Raw genomic sequence first — 18,890 nt, 5'->3', positions numbered from 1 at the left:
CTCTCGGAGAGCGAAGGAGAAAGCTGCATGTGTTCAACCATTTGGCCGTGTTGATATGCTTCATCTGGGAAAAAGAAGGGTGCATTTATTTTTTTTTTTTAAGGGGGATACACAGAGAGATTCTGGTTTCTGAGGAGGATTCATTTGATCCTAAGTTGAATATTAACTCGGGTCGGGGATGAGCACGTCCTTCCCCTCCTTTTGGGAACAGGATATGGTGAAGAAAGTCTAAAGCACAAAGGCTCACCTTCTAGCTGTGGATCTTTCAACAGTGTCTCAAGCTCTCTGAGCACTGTGAGAACCGGTTCAAAGCTCTGCCAGTTCAAGGGAACCTTTGTGCTCAGACTTTTTCCACCCGTATTAATCTAAGGTTGTTCACACACCTCTGAGCAGCTTCTGCTGGTTAGTCAGGATTCTGCGGAGCTCATTGAGCCAGGCCATCTTCACCTCCACTGTGGGAGCCTGAGCGACAACCGAGACACGACAAGACAAATAGAAGGCGTCTGTCACTGCGGTTTGAAAAACATTTCTTAACTACCAACGTGAAATTTCCCTGGACAATGTCTCTTCCAGTTCATGTGATGTAGGCAAAGTGGTAAAAATATTGAATACGGTTTCAATATGTTAACATGTTTAGTCAAATACAATCATTTGTCAGAAATTAATGATTAAAAAAAAAATCACTTAACCATGAATTGTCTCCCCAATATTTTTGTGATGTATTTAAATATTCTAAATAATATGTTGTTTCTGGTGAAAATAGTTTAAAAAACAGGCGCTTGAAACACATTTAATCCTTCTAGAGGATGGTTTTTTTTAGCTCAAAAGCAACAAAAATAAAACATTGACTGTTAAATAAAACCGCTGCTAAATTGTTTCACTGTAAAATATAACACTGAGATTTAAAAAAAACTAAAAAAAACAAACTGAACAGCAAAAGGCAGCAGTATTCATGGGCTCGTGTCTGATATTTTCTTGCCCCACAAAGTAGGCCCTTCAATGAAACCAGTTAGACACCCCTGGTTGAAACTAAATTAAAACCGGAAAAGCAAATTACTTACCAAGAACTAAAACCTTATTTCTAAACATGATAGATAATTCAGCTTGTTTTAAAAGTTATTTTTAGTCCTTGAATTTACAGTATGATCTTAAATTTAGATTTAAAGAAAAGAAAACATTTCTTATCAGGTAAACTTGCCATGTGGGTGATTTCACCAAGTTTGAGGTCATTTTCTTCTTAAATTTAGCGTTTATATCTTACGTTTGGTCTCGCCACAATCCGGCATGAAATGATCACGCTCCTCACCTGCACCACGTACACTTCCTCCCTGCCGCTGTACCAGATCTCAAACTTCTTCACGTCCCCCTTGACGTTCTCTGTGATCCCCACAGCAGTCATCTGCCAAGAAACATATGCTGTTTACCGCGACACCCGCAAACCGGCGACACGCCGTACGTCACAGTTACATCATGTTACACATCTGTCCTGTCACAACACACACACACACACACACACCTCGGCTGTGTGGCTGCTTCCTTCCCATATCCTCAATAATAAATCAAGAGCAGCAGCTGTTGGTGTGACACGGGCTTTGACATAGCCCACCCACCCGCCCGTACAACACAGGAAGGGTTAGAAGACCGTGACAGGTTGTGGGAGCGGCAGACGCATGTTGAAATATCGTATTACAGACACCCATAACAGCCCTGTGTCTCATTCATTTCACTACAGTTAAAAAAAAAAAAAAAAAACAAGACAAGGTCAATAAAACACAATGTGTTATGAGTATATTGAGATTTTAAGCCTTTTATAGATGTATTTTAGAAAAGAAACCTTTTAATGATTATTCTGCTGAGTCGGGTTTTCTCCAAAAAGGTGTGTGTGTGTGTGTGTGTGTGTGTGTGTGTGTGTGTGTGTGTGTGTGTGTGTGTGTGTGTGTGTGTGTGTGTGTAAGTCGGCTGAAGCAGGATAGAAAATGAACATGAAGTGTTCCAGAAATTAAACTTATTTGAATTGACCAACTGTATTCAGATGTCAACACACGATTATGGGGGGGGGGGGGGGGGTTCATTTTTTTGCTGTGTTTATTATGATGTCATTGTTGTCCTTTTTATTTTTTATTTTTTTTCCCTTACAGAAAGTAGATGTGTTCCTGTCAAAAACATTGTCCAATCATTAGTACAAAAAGTGATATTGGTGATGTTTGATTTGACATAAGTCTCATGACAAGCTCACTTCCCTCACCTTTTGACCCCAACTGGGTAACTAACCCAGGAAACTATAAACAACAACCCTGACACATGTCTTCAACACACACACACACACACACACACACACACACACACACACACACACACACACACACACACACACACACACACACACACACACACACACACACACACACACACACACACACACACGCACACACACCTTGAGGTAGTGCTTGAAGCTGTACGAGGGGGTCTTATCGCAGCCGTCCCCGTGCTCCTCCCGTCGTTTGCAGAGCAGCAGAGCTCTCTCGTACAGGAAGAGGTGCCTCTGCATCGGCTTGAAGCGAGCCAGCTCCTTCATGCGCGTGGGGCCCCTCTTGTGGCTGATCCACACGCTGAAGGAGCCCTGCATGAGCACACGGCCCAGCTCACAAATGTCCCCCTGCAGATGAGGGAGGGGACAATTCATGTCTTCATTGTCTTGTTGTCATTGCATGCACTTTATTTATCTTTTTTTTTTTTTTTTTAATGAAAACTGCATGAAAATATTGTCATACGATAAGAAATGAAAACAATTGTAATTGATGAGCAGATAATAACATGTTTAATTCACCTCATATCCTGTGATGGCTATCTGGTGCATGGAGTCGTTGACTGATTTGAGCAAGTCCAGCATAGCTGTTAGCGCCCCCTGCAGGTCAGATGTGCCCTCACAGTCTGGACTGTATTTGAGCAGCTCCTGAGAAAGCAAACACACGCACACACAAAAACGAACGCAAATATATAACTCATGCAGACTCGGGTTAAACTGGAAATGCTGTTTGTGTGAGAAAATGTGCTCAGTCAGCAGATTCAGTGGACTGCGATAATTTATGCTTGTGAATCTGGGCCAGTCGTTTCATCTGCCGATTATTTCAGAGTGATAATATTAAAGATACAGCGAGGTCTGTGATGAAAAGGAAGTATTAGGAATGCACTAATCCATTAGCACTGCTCTCATCCAGAGCAGGCCCGCGGAAATACGAATTAAAGGGGCAAAAATCATTTTAAATCCAACAATGAAACACAATCTCTGAGCCGATTGAGCTTCTGTGCATGCGTGCGACTTTGCTCTCTGACCTTGAGCAGCAGCTGGTATTTGGTGAGGCGTTGCACAGGTTTTAACAGATACGAATCCAGGCCCAGTTTGTGCTCCAGCTTCTTTTGGCACTCCTTCACAGGAAATACAAAATCATATCAAAGACAACGGTCACAGCTTCTTCGCTGTCTGGCTTCATTTTTATTTTATTTTTCAGGAATCTATTTATCTATTTGTCTTCCTGCATCCCTGCTAATAATCTACAATGTCACTGATCTTATTTCAAATATTTACTAACATGATACTGATATTTTGTATGAAACTGTAAAGTATGAGAGTAAACCTAAACTTTACGTGGTATGAGAAATGAGTTAAAGCTATTTTTCTCAAATTATGAATATCAAAAAGGCACAAATTCTTTCAAAGACATGGACTCACTAATCCCCGCTGCGTGTGAAGGAAATACTTGTGATCTGTGGTCATAACAGGCTGTATTATACCGGTTGTTTGCTATTTGTTGATTTCCTTTCTGAAATCAAGTTGAAATGTTTGGAGCTATCTGATAAACTGTCTGGAAAGTTGTACATTAGGGCCAAAATGAAAAATAAAACACGGACCTGAAAGAAGCCGCAGTCTGAGAATTGTCTCCACAGCGCCTCCGAGCGAGGCTTATTCTGACAGTAGCATTCATACATCTGGAAACTTTCTTTCTGGGGAGACGGGACAGAGACATCTAGTTCTAATCATTTGAATGCAAATGATATCCAAACAGACTTCAAGTAAGAGGAACTATTTGAACATTCGTCATCTCACCCGCTCCAAAAAACACGCTCCCACTCCTTCAGGAGCCTCCAGGCATCCTTCAAGGTCCTGGAGGAAAACCCTGAATTAACAGAAAGAGAAAACACCAAAGTTACTTCCTTATACAGAAAAAAAAAACTGCATGTGAGCTTCACTTATGGCTTCATTAGAAGCAGAAAGGAGTTTCATCTGTATTTATTTGGTTTATTTCATATTAATAACTTTTCCTATCCTTTGTCTGGTAACTTCACCATAACAAAGTACTTTTTGACATATTACATCATACACAATGAATTGTAAACAGTTCTATATTCTAAAGAATGTCACAAAGCATTTGTTTGTCCCTTTATCCACACAATGTGACGCCTTTACCTTTGAAAACTTTGTGTGTTTTGGTCCGTTTGAACCTTTTGTCCCTTTTATATATTCACTTCTTCCATTTTCATTGTCGAATTGTATTTCACCCGATATCCCTTTTGGCATTTTCTCAATATTTTAATATTTCTTTTTTTTTTATTTAATCCTAAATTCCGTGTCAATATATCAATCTTTATTTCTTTCTTAAAGGCATTTTAATGGAATTTATATTTATATTAAACCAAAATCTTAATTTACAGCTTGTCTTATTGTCCTATCTTGATCCATGTCTGAACTATACTACTAATATGACTGTATATTTCTTTTGTCAGTCATCTGTGAAGCACATTAAACTGTACTAACCATATAAAAAGTGCTCTAGCCTCCTGAGACCCGAGATGGAAAATGTTCTCAACTGTCCCTTTTCTCTTCCATTGATGACAGAAGTAAACAGGAGATGTGTATTCGAATATTTAAACTAAAAAACGTGAACGACAATTAGAGTTTGATCGCAATCATGCTTAATGCAGTGAACAGTCTGGCCTGGACTCTTTCTTTTTATTTCTGTTTCCAAACATGTCTGTGTGACGTGAGTCACTAATCACTCGCCTGCTGTGAAAATTGTAGATTTCAGGCATGTTTCCAAAGAGAATGTCCCTCTTACTGCGGAGTATCGGGGGCAGGAGCCCCGACAGAGCGGGGTTGTCCATTTCGGCCCTGTAGCCCTGCAATATTCAGAATGGCGCAATCAAGAGAGCATCGTGCGCATAGAATATAATATCACCAGCCGTAATTGAAGGAAAAAATTTAAAAAAAAAAGAAGGTTACAACAAAAATCTGGTCTGCAGATGTCGTTTCTCACCAGCAACACTGACAGCAGCTCTTCCACATAGATTCTCTCAGTCTCTATGAGTTCCCTCATCACATGACTGCGATGGAAACATACAGGCAGAGATACACACACACACACACACACACACACACACACACACACACACACACACACACACACACACACACACACACACACACACACACACACACACACACACACACACACACACACACACACACACACACACACACACACACACACACACACACACACACACACACACACACACACACACACACACACACACACACACACACACACACACACACACACACAGAGAGAGAGAGAGAGAGCCAGAGGGCATCATTAGAACTGAACAAAGAGAATTGCAAAACAAACAACATCAAGAGGAGGGCTGGAGCCAGATAGAGGGATGAATGGACGTTGCCTCCCCTCACCGCTTCAACAGATCTGGGCTGTCGTCGCCGTCCAGACCGTACGACACGCAGCTCCGGCTCTCCTGGTAGTCGTGAATCACCTCGATCTGAACACACAGCAGAGAAAACTTCACTTCTCAGTCTGAAGGTGTTAAAGCGCCATCATCAAAGAGGAAGAGTCTAATAGTAGAATTACTGGATGACTGAGGATTTGAGTAAATAACATTTTTAAAACGATTTGCTTTTCACTTACTTTCCTGGGGTTGGGGCTTTTTCTCGACGATCTCTTCCCAGGCAGAGAGAGGTCGAACGTGAACTTCAAGCCATCACCTTCAAAGAGTAATAGTGCAATTCACAGTCCATTTCCATGCGTTCTGAGGAGCCATAATGAGGAGATGACTCCTTCACGAGCCACCACTAAATCAAACACGATTATCTTTTTATGACGGTGTGCACAGTGTGAACTCCACCGCCTCCGAGGGCTTTTGCTCTCCCTGCCTCTGACCTTTACACGATACCGCACTAATTTAAAGAAAACATGAATAATTTATGAGGGATGTTTCAGGTAATCAGCGGTAATAGGTGGCGTCCTCTCGAGGTGTGGCCTGGATCCGGTGCGCGCAGATCTGAAGCGGCGTTTGGCAGAACCGCCAGAGTCCTTTTGATCCTGAATCCTTATATGACGGTCCAAGTCTCAACACGGTGTTGTGCCTGTCTGTTACATGTGTTACATTCATCATCCTGTACGCATATGAAGTGCACACGTATGCGAGCCTGTACCAGATCAAATCGATCACAACTAACAGCCTGTTCCTTTGTCTCCTTTCTTAGATGGCTGATGTCCCAGGTATCAAAGGATTCTCCGAGGGAGCTATAATCACTCTCACTCATTTGTTATCAATCTCATTAGTATTGCTTTCTATTACAGGGATCCAAACCTCAAACACACATGAGTGAACACAAGCAACGAGCCTCTTTATCTTTTCAGTTACAGATTCAATGGGTGAAAGAATACACGCAGTAGATAACACCGATACCGCACTAATTTGATACAACACTATAGGGTGAGCTTTGTTCAGCCTCTCTTGAGACACGGAGGCAGATGAAAAGTTCTTTTAATGTATATGAACCACATATGGTTCTGTGGCACCTACTGCAACTAATAGAGCAGTCAGATATCTCCCAGTGGACTGATTATACTTTGTATTCCTTGTTCTGGCTCATTTGTAAGAGGGGTGCGTTAACCCCAGGGGCCATTCAGAAAAACCTTGGCGCTTTGCAGTGGGACCCTGTGATGTGTTAATTCACCGTTGCCTAAAGAAAAAATGGAAGGGTTGGAGAGCGGCGTGTGCCACGCCGTGAATGCTGGGATGAGACCCCATACTGGGCCTGGAACCCAGAGGACGGCGAGGAGGGAGCTGACGTGTGGAAAGCAGAACATCTCGGTTGCACGTGCGGGAAGCTTTTCGCGCACAAGTGCTGTTTCATCCACGGAAACAAAGATCTCTCTTTGAATGTGCGAGCATGAACGAAAGAACAGCTTCTCCATCTCAACAGCAGTTCCCTCTTTAAAGCTGCGATGTAAAGCCTGTGTGTCGGTGTTGTACCGTGCTTCGGGGAGAAGAGCGGGGACTTGGAGCGAGGGGGGTTTTCCGGTCTGGGGGCCACCAGTTGGACCGGTCGCACGTGCTTGTCAGCCAGCTTCCTGAGACAAGCCTGCCGGTTCTGAATCATCTGTTGGACCGTTGAGTGTTTCTCAAACGTTTTCTCAATTTGGGCCTGAAAAAGGAACAAACACGCAGAGGGTGGAGACTGAAGTTCGATGGAAGATTTAGCATCTCTGACACTGTGGAAAAATTAACAATTCAATTCACCTTTATAGCACCAAATACAACAAAGTCACTTCAAGGTGCTTTTTACAGAGAGAAACCCAACAAATTCACATGAGCAAGCAACGGTTGGGGGGTAGGGAAGCACACTTTAAAAACTAATCAAAAGGTTTTTATTGGAATCCCAGCAAACAACTTCCCATTTACTTTTTAACCAAATTGGGTTGCATAGTTTTTATTTCTGATTTATTTTGTTCTATTCTTTTCTATGATTAATCTCTCTGTGATAACTTGTTTTTTGATCCGTGATACTTAATTTTGTGCAATAGATTTGTATAGGTAGAACTATATCATATTCTTTATGGTTTTTTTTTGAGGACCGCAATGGAAATAAGTCTCTTTTGTGACTATTTGGTGTCATCCTAATGATTGAGATATATTTGTATGTTTTTATACAACATATTGTATATAAATGTGGAAAATCCAAATAAATTCAAATTAAATCATTCAAATCCTGAAACAATGATCAGACAATGTCACAGCAACACTGTATGCGGTGTCTTTTTTATTTTTTAAACATAAATCCATTTAGTTGCTCACCTGAAGGTGAGGCGTGATAACAGCCTCGTACTCGATTGTTAAAATGTTGAGTCCTGAGCTCAGCATGGACGGCGCCCTCTCCAGGAACTTCTCAATGTCCCTTAAGGCAGCCTGAGCTCCTTCCTTAGACTGAAATCTATCCACCAGTTGATTGGCCAACAGATACGCGCCATCATCACACCAAGTTTGGGCCTGCAGGAACGGATCGTGGTCATTATAAAGCTGCATGCATGTGTGAGGTGACTGTAAAATAAAAATGCAGATTTGGCATTACCTGCCCGAGGCAAAGCAGCAGTTGGTGCGTTTGCAGAAGAAGCGAGTGTTTGGTCTTGAGAGCAGCACTGAGTGAATCACAGTAGTGGCGAAGCTCGTTGCATCGCTGCATAATGAGCGCCATGGCGTAGTGGTGACCGGCGGACAGCTGGTGTCCGTGAAGGATGATGATTTGGGCTCGAGCCATCACCTCCTGAAACACAAGAGGAAGGAATGGAGTTTTACTACACACAAGTGATCATCCTCAGGGAGACCACAATATAGAACCACTTTTAAATACGACTATATGAAAACATTTGAGAGCCCTTGGCCTCGGTCCACGGATCCATTCATCCATCCTCAATGCCAGTTTAATCTACATTAAGGTGTCGATATTGAATCAAACGGGGGTGGGGTGGGGGGGGCAGCTCCAACAGGTCACCAGCACAGGGCTAACATCGCGAGACACAAACATTATTTAGAGTCCCTGGATTGGAGGGAGAAGCTCATAGGAACATGCAAACTCCACAGAGAACGACTTCACTTATTCATGTTGTTTATGCTATATAGTATATGTATTTCAAAAGAAAAATATTTTTTTTTTGGTTTAATGGTACATTAACGTTTAAAAATAAAACATTAATGTCTGCTTACTACATAACCAAGAATGATAGATTATAAATATTCTTATCTTCGTCTTATTAAAATCATGATTAGTGACCGTGTTGCAGTGGTTTGCCCTTTTAATCTCACAGTGAGAATGTCTTTAATTTGTGTTCAGATTGGACCTGGGGGCCTTCCTGTGGGGGGTTTGCATGCTCTCCCTGTGTTTTTTCTTTTTTTTCCTACAGTCCAGAAACTTTGAAGTTAATTGGTGAGTCTAAAATTGCCGGTATGAAACTGTCCGTCTCTCTGTGGTGAACCGGTGACCTGAACAAAGTTTACTATCTGCTTTTACCCAAAGTTTGGCTTCTTCCCTCAATTTGATAAAGTGGAATAGAAAATGAATGGCTGGATGAATAGTAGCATTAAGAAGAAGAAACAAACAATACTGACCTGTGCATTGGATTCTAGATTATCCAGTCTTTTTAGAGCTTGTTCTGTTTGAGCCAGCGTGTTCACAGATATGGAAAGTTCTCGTTCCTGAGCGGTGAGATGCTCCAGACATAGCTCAGTCTAAATAGAAAAGAGCCACACACACACATATTAAACAAGAAAAAACAAGACTGACGATGTGGAATGAGTCAATCGTATAGCCTCTAGAGATGTCAGATTTGAATCATTGGCATTGATGTTTATATTCAGACATCTTTCGAGGAGATTTACATTAAAAATGGTATCCTCCACAAAGTTTAAAAATACTGTACATGAAGTTTGAAGGTCTAAAGCTACTGACTCTGCAGGAAGTTGGCGACCTCTGCACAGAATGTGCCTCACTTTCCACTGACCCCGCTCTGTGACTTTAGGCTGAGTTGCTTTTGTTCAAAATAACTTCCACTTTGTTATATACTACTAACTGCTGACTGTGCAACTTTCCCGGATGGACTTTGCACAGGTGGCATCGTGTCACTGGAATTCTAGTTGGAATTCCCTGAGTCTCTGAGAGCGACCTATTTTGTTCACAAGTAGTCAATGCAATGCTCTGGAATACCTGAATTCCAGAATTTGGATAAGTGAGCAAATATTTTTGGCAACATCAAATACAGAAATATAATTATGAAATCCTTACCTCTTGAAAGCTTTGCTCATATTTTAGCAGCTGAAGGAACTGATGAAGTTTTAGGTGATGCTTCTCAAAGAAGCCATCAAAGGCTGACTCCATGTCTCTGAGCTGGGCGAGAAGCCTGAAAAACACAAGGCATTTATCTAAATGTTTCAAATGCTGTGTTGGTCATCGAAAATTCAGTTTTTCCACAGGAATTCAATATTAGCAAGTTCTTGAACTAAAGTGGGCTGCCATTTTGGAATTTAGAAGACATCGACATCAAGTAATTTCAGACATTGCTATTGAAACCTAACAAAGACTGCATTAAGATGCATTACCGCTGAACTGTTTCCCAGTCCAGCTTCACATCCCACTGCGAGTCATCCTCCTTTACGGTGGTCTCGAGGCTGGAGAGAAGGTGACGACCCTCTTTAGACACTGATCTGATTGCATCCTTCCAAAAAAAAAAAAAAAAAAAAGAGGAAGATTGCACATTAAATGGCAGAATAATATCAATGCAATCATACTAACCAATGTAAGGGAATGAAGGAATCATACCTTGAGTCTTTTATACTTGTCAGTGTGAGAGTCGAGGAGACGCTCGATGGTTTTGGCGTCGTCAAGCAGCTCCGTTTCTGCCACCTCAGTCCCAAAGCCCTGCAGCATCTGTGCAATGTCTTTCACTGTTACAGCAAAACTTTCAATAGCCTGCAGGGGAAGCAAGAGACACTGCTGTAAAGTGACGCCACTGCACAGCAAACAGCATGTTTGTAGTGTAGATGGAGGACAATTTTGCAAAGTTAAGAAGCCCTGAAGGTATTTCTGAAAATATTAAAAGACAGTATCCAGGGGAGAAGTTGCGAGACACATCACCGCCAGTACAATACACTCTTCATTTTATCATGTGCTGAACATCTGGTAGCAACTTTACAAAAGTGGTTTGAAAATGTGCATTCAGAGACGACGACAAAAAATAAATAAAAAATGTATCTCACCGTCCGTAAAACAATCCAGTCACTGTGACAGTAATCAAGTGTGCCTCCGAACTCTGAAGTCAGCTGGTTCTCATCAATGTAGCGCAGCAGGTCTGTGACGGAGCTCAGCATCACCACCTAAACACACAGACACAATCTCAGGCTTCACAAACAACAACTTATTTATTCGTTACTTTCAGCACCGGAGAACGTTTGTCCACAAAATCACGAAAGACAAAATCCATCAAATGTGAACAACTGGAAAATCCTTCAAATCAATTGGAATATACAAGAAACGCCAGATTTTGAAGTATTTGGATCACCTGAAATATCAGAGTGTCAAAATCACGTTGCCATGAAATGAAAAAAGGGAAATCCATGCGTCGGTTTGGGCATGTTCGCGACAGAACATTTGACTGAAGGTGCTCAGGGCTGTGAATAGAACGAAGTGTACCTTGTTGTGGTGTGAGACATGTTAGGTAACTGAGGGGGAGCTGCCTTACTGGCATCTTGAGCATGAAGTCCTCCTGGCTGAAGCGAAAGCCAATGTCAGTGACAGTACGGTGGAAGAAGCTGGTGGGTCGGAGTACCAGGACCAAGTGGAGGTTCCCCGGAAAGGAAGCCTTGATGGGAGGGAAGAGGTGCACAGTTGGAGTTGATGCTTCAGACTGAGGAGGATTCAGCACACATTTAACACAAGTGTGCACCAGATTTATCAAGCCTTTCATCATCTGTATTATCCTTAACCTGCATTATCTGTATATATTACATCATAATGATTCAGCCGCCTGGCTAATATCAAATATGTCCACCTTATGTTGCCAAAATAGTCCTGAACCATCAAGGCCTGGAAACCACTGGACTGCTTCAGTTGTGACGTGATACCTCCATGAGAGATACATCGGTGAACCTTGGGACACCCACAACCCTGTCAGCGATTCATCCTCAAACCACTTTCGAGTGATACTTTGCCCATTTTTTCAACTTCCAACACATTAACCGAGAGGACAAAATGTTCCTTTGGTGCTAAATATAGCCCTGTCCCTATCAGTTCAGAAGCAAGCGATCCATCTATCCTCTTTACTCCTGGGAAAAGGCAGAGTACCTTCTGGACAGGTCCGCAGTCACAAGACAAATACAGAAAGTTTTACATATACCTGCATATGATCAATTAAGATTCACTAATGAACCTCAGACATGTACGCTGGGAGGAAACCCACATACATAACATGTAAGTGAACATGAGCACCACACGCAGGGAATAAAAGGACAAAGTTACGCTGGTGTCAATGTTATGAGGTTGATTTTAGAAAAAAGTGAATTGATAAAAACTGTTGTTACTTCCCTCACATACGTGTGTTTGGACTGTGGCAGGAAGCCCACGGGGAATGTGCAAACCCATCACAGAAAGGCCCCCAAGCAATAAGTGAAAGCAGAGATTTTCTCACTGTGAGGCAAGAGAGCTACACTCTACATCACTATGGGGTCTATTTCTGGGATGATTAATGTCACAGGACAAAAAATAACTGGGCTGCTCTGCTGGGCTTTCATCCTGCATGTCTGACAGGAGACACTTCAGGTCCCTGCTGGTCTGTCACTCTGCTGATTACTGTCAAGAAAGTGGATTCATGGTTCACTCACTGCACTGTTTACACACATCACACTGCACGCGTCATCCGAGTAATTTAAGGTCATTATTTGACATTGCAGGGAACATTTATACTCAACAACTGCACAGATTGTCCAGAAAAAAACCCCACAGCAGATCATTGTTTGTCCACGGAGTCCTCACCAAATAAATTAGAAAATGCAATATTTATTTTAACAGCGTTTTTTTTGTTTTGTTTTTTGTCTGGGGATTAATATTCGTGCAGGTGAAAGTGTTAACGTCAGCCCTGCAGCAGCATCAATGAAGTCACTCCGTTTCCCCGTGATAATCAGCTGCAAAGCATGTGACGCAACTTCTGACATTCGTTTGTCCTGAATCGTTCCACAACACACATGCAGGTCAAGTCATTAGTGAGCGGAGCAGCCTGGTCTAGGGTAACAGCCGGACGCATGACTAAGCAAAGCGCGCCGTGCGCCGCAGCGCAGCGCTCCACTGCCGCATTCACCCTGCCCGCCCAAAAACTTCACCCTCAACTCCTCAACACACTGCATGCGGCTCGTTACCGGACTCCTCCGGATCTTCGGCATTCCTTTCCGGTGAAAGCAATCACTCATGGTATGAGAAGCCATCTCGGTTGAATGCAGTCAGTTTCCCGCTGGACCGCAGAGCTCGGTGACCGGCTCCCCGGTGCGCAGCGCCCCGGTGCGCAGCGCTCCCTGCGGCTGCCTGACCAGACCACAGCCGCAGAACTGCTGCTGCTGCTGCTGCCGCCTCTCAGACGGAGGGTGGCGGCGCTGTCTGCAATGTTTCCCGTCTTCATTTCTCTCCCTCCTCCACAGCACAGCGTCATCACACTTTTTGCTTACTCATGCTTTTGCATCAGTCCGCACCGGGACACTCGGTACAGCCATAATGTTGACAGTCCCCTTCAAAACATTCAGCACCATGGACAGCAAATAAACAATTTACCCGTTAACCTGCAGGGGAAGTCACGATGCACCTTTCCAACAGAAAAACAGAAGAAAATAATAAAGAAAAGAAACTTACTGCTATCCTGGCAAGAGCAGTTTTGATGGAGGCCCATGTGTCCAGTCTTCTGTCTAAAATAATGATAAATTTGACCCCAGGCTGCCTCGTTCTGAAAGCATAAACAGGTATTTGTACAATCATGTGCAATGATATTTGGATTTTAGACATAAACTATAGACAGTCTAAAAGAAGCTGGATGATGTTCCACAATCGATCGATTGGAATCTGCCTCTTTATAAAGGATTTTATTGCAATTTCAATGTGAAGATAAACTTCCATAGAGATGAAAGGTGTCAGGACACAGAGGACATTTGATCCTGGGCCGGGGAGCAGTGAAGGCCAGCGCGGCTGTGCTCAGAATACAAGCAGTGACTTTTGGTGCACTGCAGAAAGAGAGAGGGAGAAACTCGGGCAGGCATACCGAGGGATGAGAGTGAGGTATGTAAACACTTTGGCTAAAGCTTCCTCGGGAATGTCACTGAAAGCAGAGCACTCTGGGAGGGTGACGATCACACTGGAGTCTTCTCCACGGCCCCCTGAGGAAAAACACACACTTCATTTGAAATGAACAGGACGGTCAAGCATCAGGGAATGGCTGATTTGGAGAAAAATTGACCTCACCCGACAAGTATGCCACTTGTTTCTGTATATAGCCTCCTACCTCCTTCATGCTCACAGGCACAGTCACCTCTGGAAAAAGAAAACATGCACAATCTAAACAACAATCAGATAATTGTTTTGTGTGCAAGTGTTCAAATTTGAACATATTGTGCAGTTGGAGCTTTTTTCCATTTGATTTAACTCCAATCATTTCTGTAAAACATCAGGAATCAATTGACCAGTCAATCTTTATTTCAGATTTCAGACGTAATGCACCTCCAACTTCTTCACAAAAAACCAGCAGAAGGAACACTTATTAGCAATTACACAAATTATACACTCCAGATTAATTAAATTAAATCAGAATAAATGGGAGAACAAAACAAAATATTAAAGTTGCTCTTGGAGGCAACAACTTGCACCAAATATCAACTTTTCATCCAAAATTAGACATCAAGCTTCCCTGACAGATGAATATATATTCGGTGCCTCTGTTTTCACAGTCTTGATGTATTGTGGATGGAAACCATACATCTGGTGTCTCATTCGCCGTGCAGAAATTGAATTAATGGAGAAAGTGCTTTACATCTGAGTGACATTAGTTTTGCTGTCTGAGTAGCCTTTCTTATAAAGTAGTGAAGCCCTTCATGCAGCTGGAGTGTAATGAGCAGAAATGCAGAAGTTTTAACTTTTAAATAAGTTCATGCTGCACCAAATGTTGCTTCAGTATAGAGAATGAAAACACACTGAAATTCATGGATTGGAAGCTTGGTTTTCAAATAAACTAATTGAAAAATTAAGAATCATGTCATAATATTACACATTCTTTATGATTTCCATTTAGTTTAAACTATGCGAAGTGTTTCTTCAGTGTGTACTTTCTTCAATAGGAAACAAAGAAACAGGTGAGCAAACTTTCTCACAGCCAATCCCTTCCTCAATCCTAATGTAAAAATTAAACTGCAGTGGAGAGATAGAAAAACAGAGGATGGAACTCGTAGAAAGGAAGGAAGAACAAAGGAGGTGTTATTTTCCATGAGTCGCCTGCAGTGACAGTGTCCATCAGGCAGCCACAGTAATGAGCTTGACTGGGACCTGCTCAATATTTGATGCGTGTCTGTAACAGAGCCCAGCGGAGCCACAGCAGGACCAGAGCCTGGTCTCTGCATGCAGAGACGCAGGATAAGGTTACTGTCAGTTATATAATCATGTCGAGACTTTGTGGATGGCCCTTAAGTGAAAAGACATCCCTTCACGTTGCAGCACATAGTCAGACGGGTTTGACTGCAGTGCAATCCTGAAATATATGTATCATAAGTAGCCTAAATGTTAAAAAGGTTTAATGTATGCAGGGGATTTATGCAAAAACAAATGATTCCTGCAGCTTCAGAAGCGTTACACACTGCAGACTTCCACTGTACCCAGAGTGAGCAGCACAGCCTGTGCATCACACCGCGGTGTGTATCATAAATATGCCAGGTTGTGGAAACACTGCATCTCCCCCCCTTTTTTTTTTCTTCACCCTGCCAGCTCATCCCATGATTGAATGCATTTAAAACACACTGTCAAATAAAATGCCTTGTAGTTTATCAATCATATACCTGACCGAGCACCCCTCGGGACAAAGTGGAACGTCAAAAGAATCATTAAGCATGTAGAAATCAATCATCTGCTCAAAACCTTTATATTCTAACATTATAAAGTAATCACCATTTATGCAACAATTACACATCGATGCATCTCAGAGGCGTTAATATATAGCACCTCCTTTTAGGGAAAAACATCCGGTTCTTCTTCATGACCTCTCAGTGACATTCAGGACAGCGTGTGCCAACAAAAGTCAGATAGCTTCTGTTTAGTCTTCTGTTCTTAAACACAAAGAGAGAGTAATGTTTGACTGATGTGGATGGAAACACAGATTTGCTGCCAGATTTCTAATCAGACCGACTCCTCTCTGTCTGTGTACGAAGCTGAAAGCAGGGAGCTCATCTCTGTTGTCCAAACAGCGATAACCATCAAAGCCGTTTCACTACACATCTCTCCCACGAAAAAAATAACTTTCCCTGGACTCGTTCTGGTTTTAATGTTTTACAACACTGAATTACATTCGATTTTTATTTATTTTTTAATCAAGATCAGATAAGGAAAATGTCAAATCTTTACCAAACAAAGCAGGCGACTGATATATACATTTTACAGGTGTTATGAGGAGTCCGTATAAAATGTCAGTGAATTAAAAGCAACAAGTCGAAGCAGGTCTGCAGTGATTTAGTTGTTTAACATGCTCCACTCACTGCAAGAATGTCACCGGTTTAAGTGCGGGTGGGCTCGGGGGCCTTCCTGTGTGATGTTGGGAGGGAGTTCAAGCACTTTAACGTGATTATTACGTCAACGACTGAATTGCTTTTCGGCTGAAAACAAGTGATTGGCCTTTTCACGCTGAGTGACTCACGATTCACCGATCACACGGCACTACATATCATCCATAGAGCAGGAAATGACAGTGAATCAAACGGAGGCTGGTGTACATGGAGACCCACAAATCGTGTTTTCAGCCTGATATTAGACACCCAAAATACAAACCCGTGTAATCCCCCCCGCCGGGAGGAAATCCACTCTTGCACATACAAACATGTCCGCAGTGCACAGCCTCACACTGCTTTTAGGTCAGGAATTATTTGGTAAATGAAGCTTTAAAAGCCGGAGGGGATTAGACCGACGGGCGGCTGCATTCTGATGGCGAGCTCAACATGAGAAATACACTGGTTCTAGAGTGGAGAGCTGAAAAGTTAAAATCCTCCATGAAAGGTTTCAGGCAGACAAGTAAATGTGAATATCAACATGTTAAGACTTTTTTTATTTTTAGAATACGTCAAGCTTGTTCTCGGTCAGTTTTTGAATGTCTTTTTTTCCCATCCAACGGCATCATGTTCTACGCCGAGACAGCACAGAGGTGTAATGGTTAGTAAGAGTTTCCAAAATCATACACGTGAGGCTAAATGGTGACTTTACATTGCCTGTAGGTGTGAGTCTCGCTGTCTGTGTTACTGTTATTGATGAAGAGTTGACCGGTCTCCAGTGAACTCGATCCGAGCACCGTGGTCATTATCGTGTTGTCATGTGGTGTCTACAATATCGAAACTCTATCCGAGCACAATAATTCTGTCTCTTTGTGTTTGGCAAAGCTGAAAACTGCACAAAATCATAGTTCTGTGCGTCGGTGGGAGTTGAAGTCTGAGCATTTACAGCAGTTCAGGTGTCAGCCGAAGTTAAAACACTAAATGTGTGATCAGTGTCACTTGACATTTTGAAAACCGTTGTTTCTTTTTTTATAAAGCATTTCACATTTTAGTTTATGAGAGTAGCCAGAAGCTCTAAAAAACCCCGTAAAGAGCACAAGTCTGTTTCCAAACAGGTGATTTGTCCTTCCAGGAGGGTTCAGTCTCAGTTTAGGAATCATCCAACAACAGAGTCATGAGGTTCGGTGTCATAACAGTTTTGTGGGTTCGGTTTGAAATGGAATCCGCTATTAAACGGAAAAGTGACTCAAACTCAGGGTGATATTCTCCAGACAGTATTCTAACAAGCGAAGCAAAAGAAACATTTTCATATGATGTGAATTATAAATCTATATATGTAACAAAGTTCAAATTTCACATAGAAAAAAAAAACCGCTACTCAGCATGGCTTTTTTTTTTATTCTTTCTCACTTCAGAGCGAGTACAATAAACCATGGGAGATACAGAGAGGCAAAGGCTCATCAATTAGGCAATAATTCAAGGCTGCCAAGATCCTAAAGCGGTCACATTATACCCCGGGGGGGGACGTGGTTTCCTTCACATCCATCACATCAAATGCTATTTCTGTCCATCTTCTTTTAAAGTTGGGAAGTCATTTGCATAACAAACCATTGAAATGACTGAAACAAAAACATTACGAGTGGTGCTGATTCAAAGAGCTTATCGCAGAATTTTACCTTAAAGTTTCCTTGCAGTGAAATCAAATTAATTGACGGTTTACGATCCTGTAGTCTGATACTAGACATGACACAAGCAATGGAATCATAATCTTTGCCTTTTTTCCTTTTTCATATGTAGTTGGCATCTACAGCATGCTTTCTATCACTGTCCATTTCTGATTTACAACCTTTTCTGAGGCTCCAAATCATCACTATGAATAAATATCCATCTGTGAGGGTTTATAATATCTGACATAATCCCTGCAGTGGCCCACTGGTGGAGCCAAGCATCAATAATACCGACTGACCCAGCTGCGTTTCTGCAGCTACATCTTGAGAGGGTTCACACAGGTTACGTTGTAAATCAGACTAAATGGTCCTCTGCAGTGCAGTGCAGCATGCTGCACTGAGCTGACAGGACGAGTGAAGAAGTGTAAGAACAGGAGACACAGGATGAGAGAGCACCAAAAGTTAAATGAGAAAGGTCTTGTACTCACGCTGCAGAGTGCTCTCTAGCTGGGAGCCGGCCTGCAGGAGGCTGTGGTAGCTCTCCATCTCCACTTTGGACTCTTTCCTTTGCTCTCTTTCCGCCTGCAGCGAAGCCGGGCCCAT

General features: G+C 42.4%; 1 protein-coding gene across 1 annotated transcript in view; it reads right to left on the bottom strand.

The window, feature by feature from the left end:
• The window catches only part of mcf2a (MCF.2 cell line derived transforming sequence a), a gene marked incomplete at its 5' end in the record, with an annotated part of 24,488 nt that extends 5,598 nt beyond the window's left edge, over nt 1-18,890 (bottom strand). Inside the window, 25 exons of the mRNA XM_080465877.1 lie at nt 1-64; nt 384-462; nt 1,307-1,399; nt 2,435-2,656; nt 2,828-2,953; nt 3,334-3,426; nt 3,910-4,002; nt 4,106-4,175; nt 5,060-5,175; nt 5,313-5,379; nt 5,744-5,829; nt 5,976-6,052; nt 7,330-7,501; nt 8,152-8,343; nt 8,426-8,617; nt 9,460-9,579; nt 10,133-10,247; nt 10,447-10,562; nt 10,667-10,816; nt 11,104-11,220; nt 11,586-11,705; nt 13,739-13,829; nt 14,142-14,256; nt 14,342-14,410; nt 18,776-18,890. Coding sequence (XP_080322003.1) covers nt 1-64; nt 384-462; nt 1,307-1,399; nt 2,435-2,656; nt 2,828-2,953; nt 3,334-3,426; nt 3,910-4,002; nt 4,106-4,175; nt 5,060-5,175; nt 5,313-5,379; nt 5,744-5,829; nt 5,976-6,052; nt 7,330-7,501; nt 8,152-8,343; nt 8,426-8,617; nt 9,460-9,579; nt 10,133-10,247; nt 10,447-10,562; nt 10,667-10,816; nt 11,104-11,220; nt 11,586-11,705; nt 13,739-13,829; nt 14,142-14,256; nt 14,342-14,410; nt 18,776-18,890 — 2,870 coding nt within the window. The remainder of the gene's footprint in view (nt 65-383; nt 463-1,306; nt 1,400-2,434; nt 2,657-2,827; nt 2,954-3,333; nt 3,427-3,909; nt 4,003-4,105; nt 4,176-5,059; nt 5,176-5,312; nt 5,380-5,743; nt 5,830-5,975; nt 6,053-7,329; nt 7,502-8,151; nt 8,344-8,425; nt 8,618-9,459; nt 9,580-10,132; nt 10,248-10,446; nt 10,563-10,666; nt 10,817-11,103; nt 11,221-11,585; nt 11,706-13,738; nt 13,830-14,141; nt 14,257-14,341; nt 14,411-18,775) is intronic.

This window comes from Lipophrys pholis, assembly GCF_963383615.2.
Source record: "Lipophrys pholis genome assembly, chromosome: 6".
Classification (NCBI taxonomy): domain Eukaryota; kingdom Metazoa; phylum Chordata; class Actinopteri; order Blenniiformes; family Blenniidae; genus Lipophrys; species Lipophrys pholis.
The sequence above is the reverse complement of the archived record's forward strand: the minus strand, read 5'-3'. Positions and strand labels throughout refer to the sequence as shown.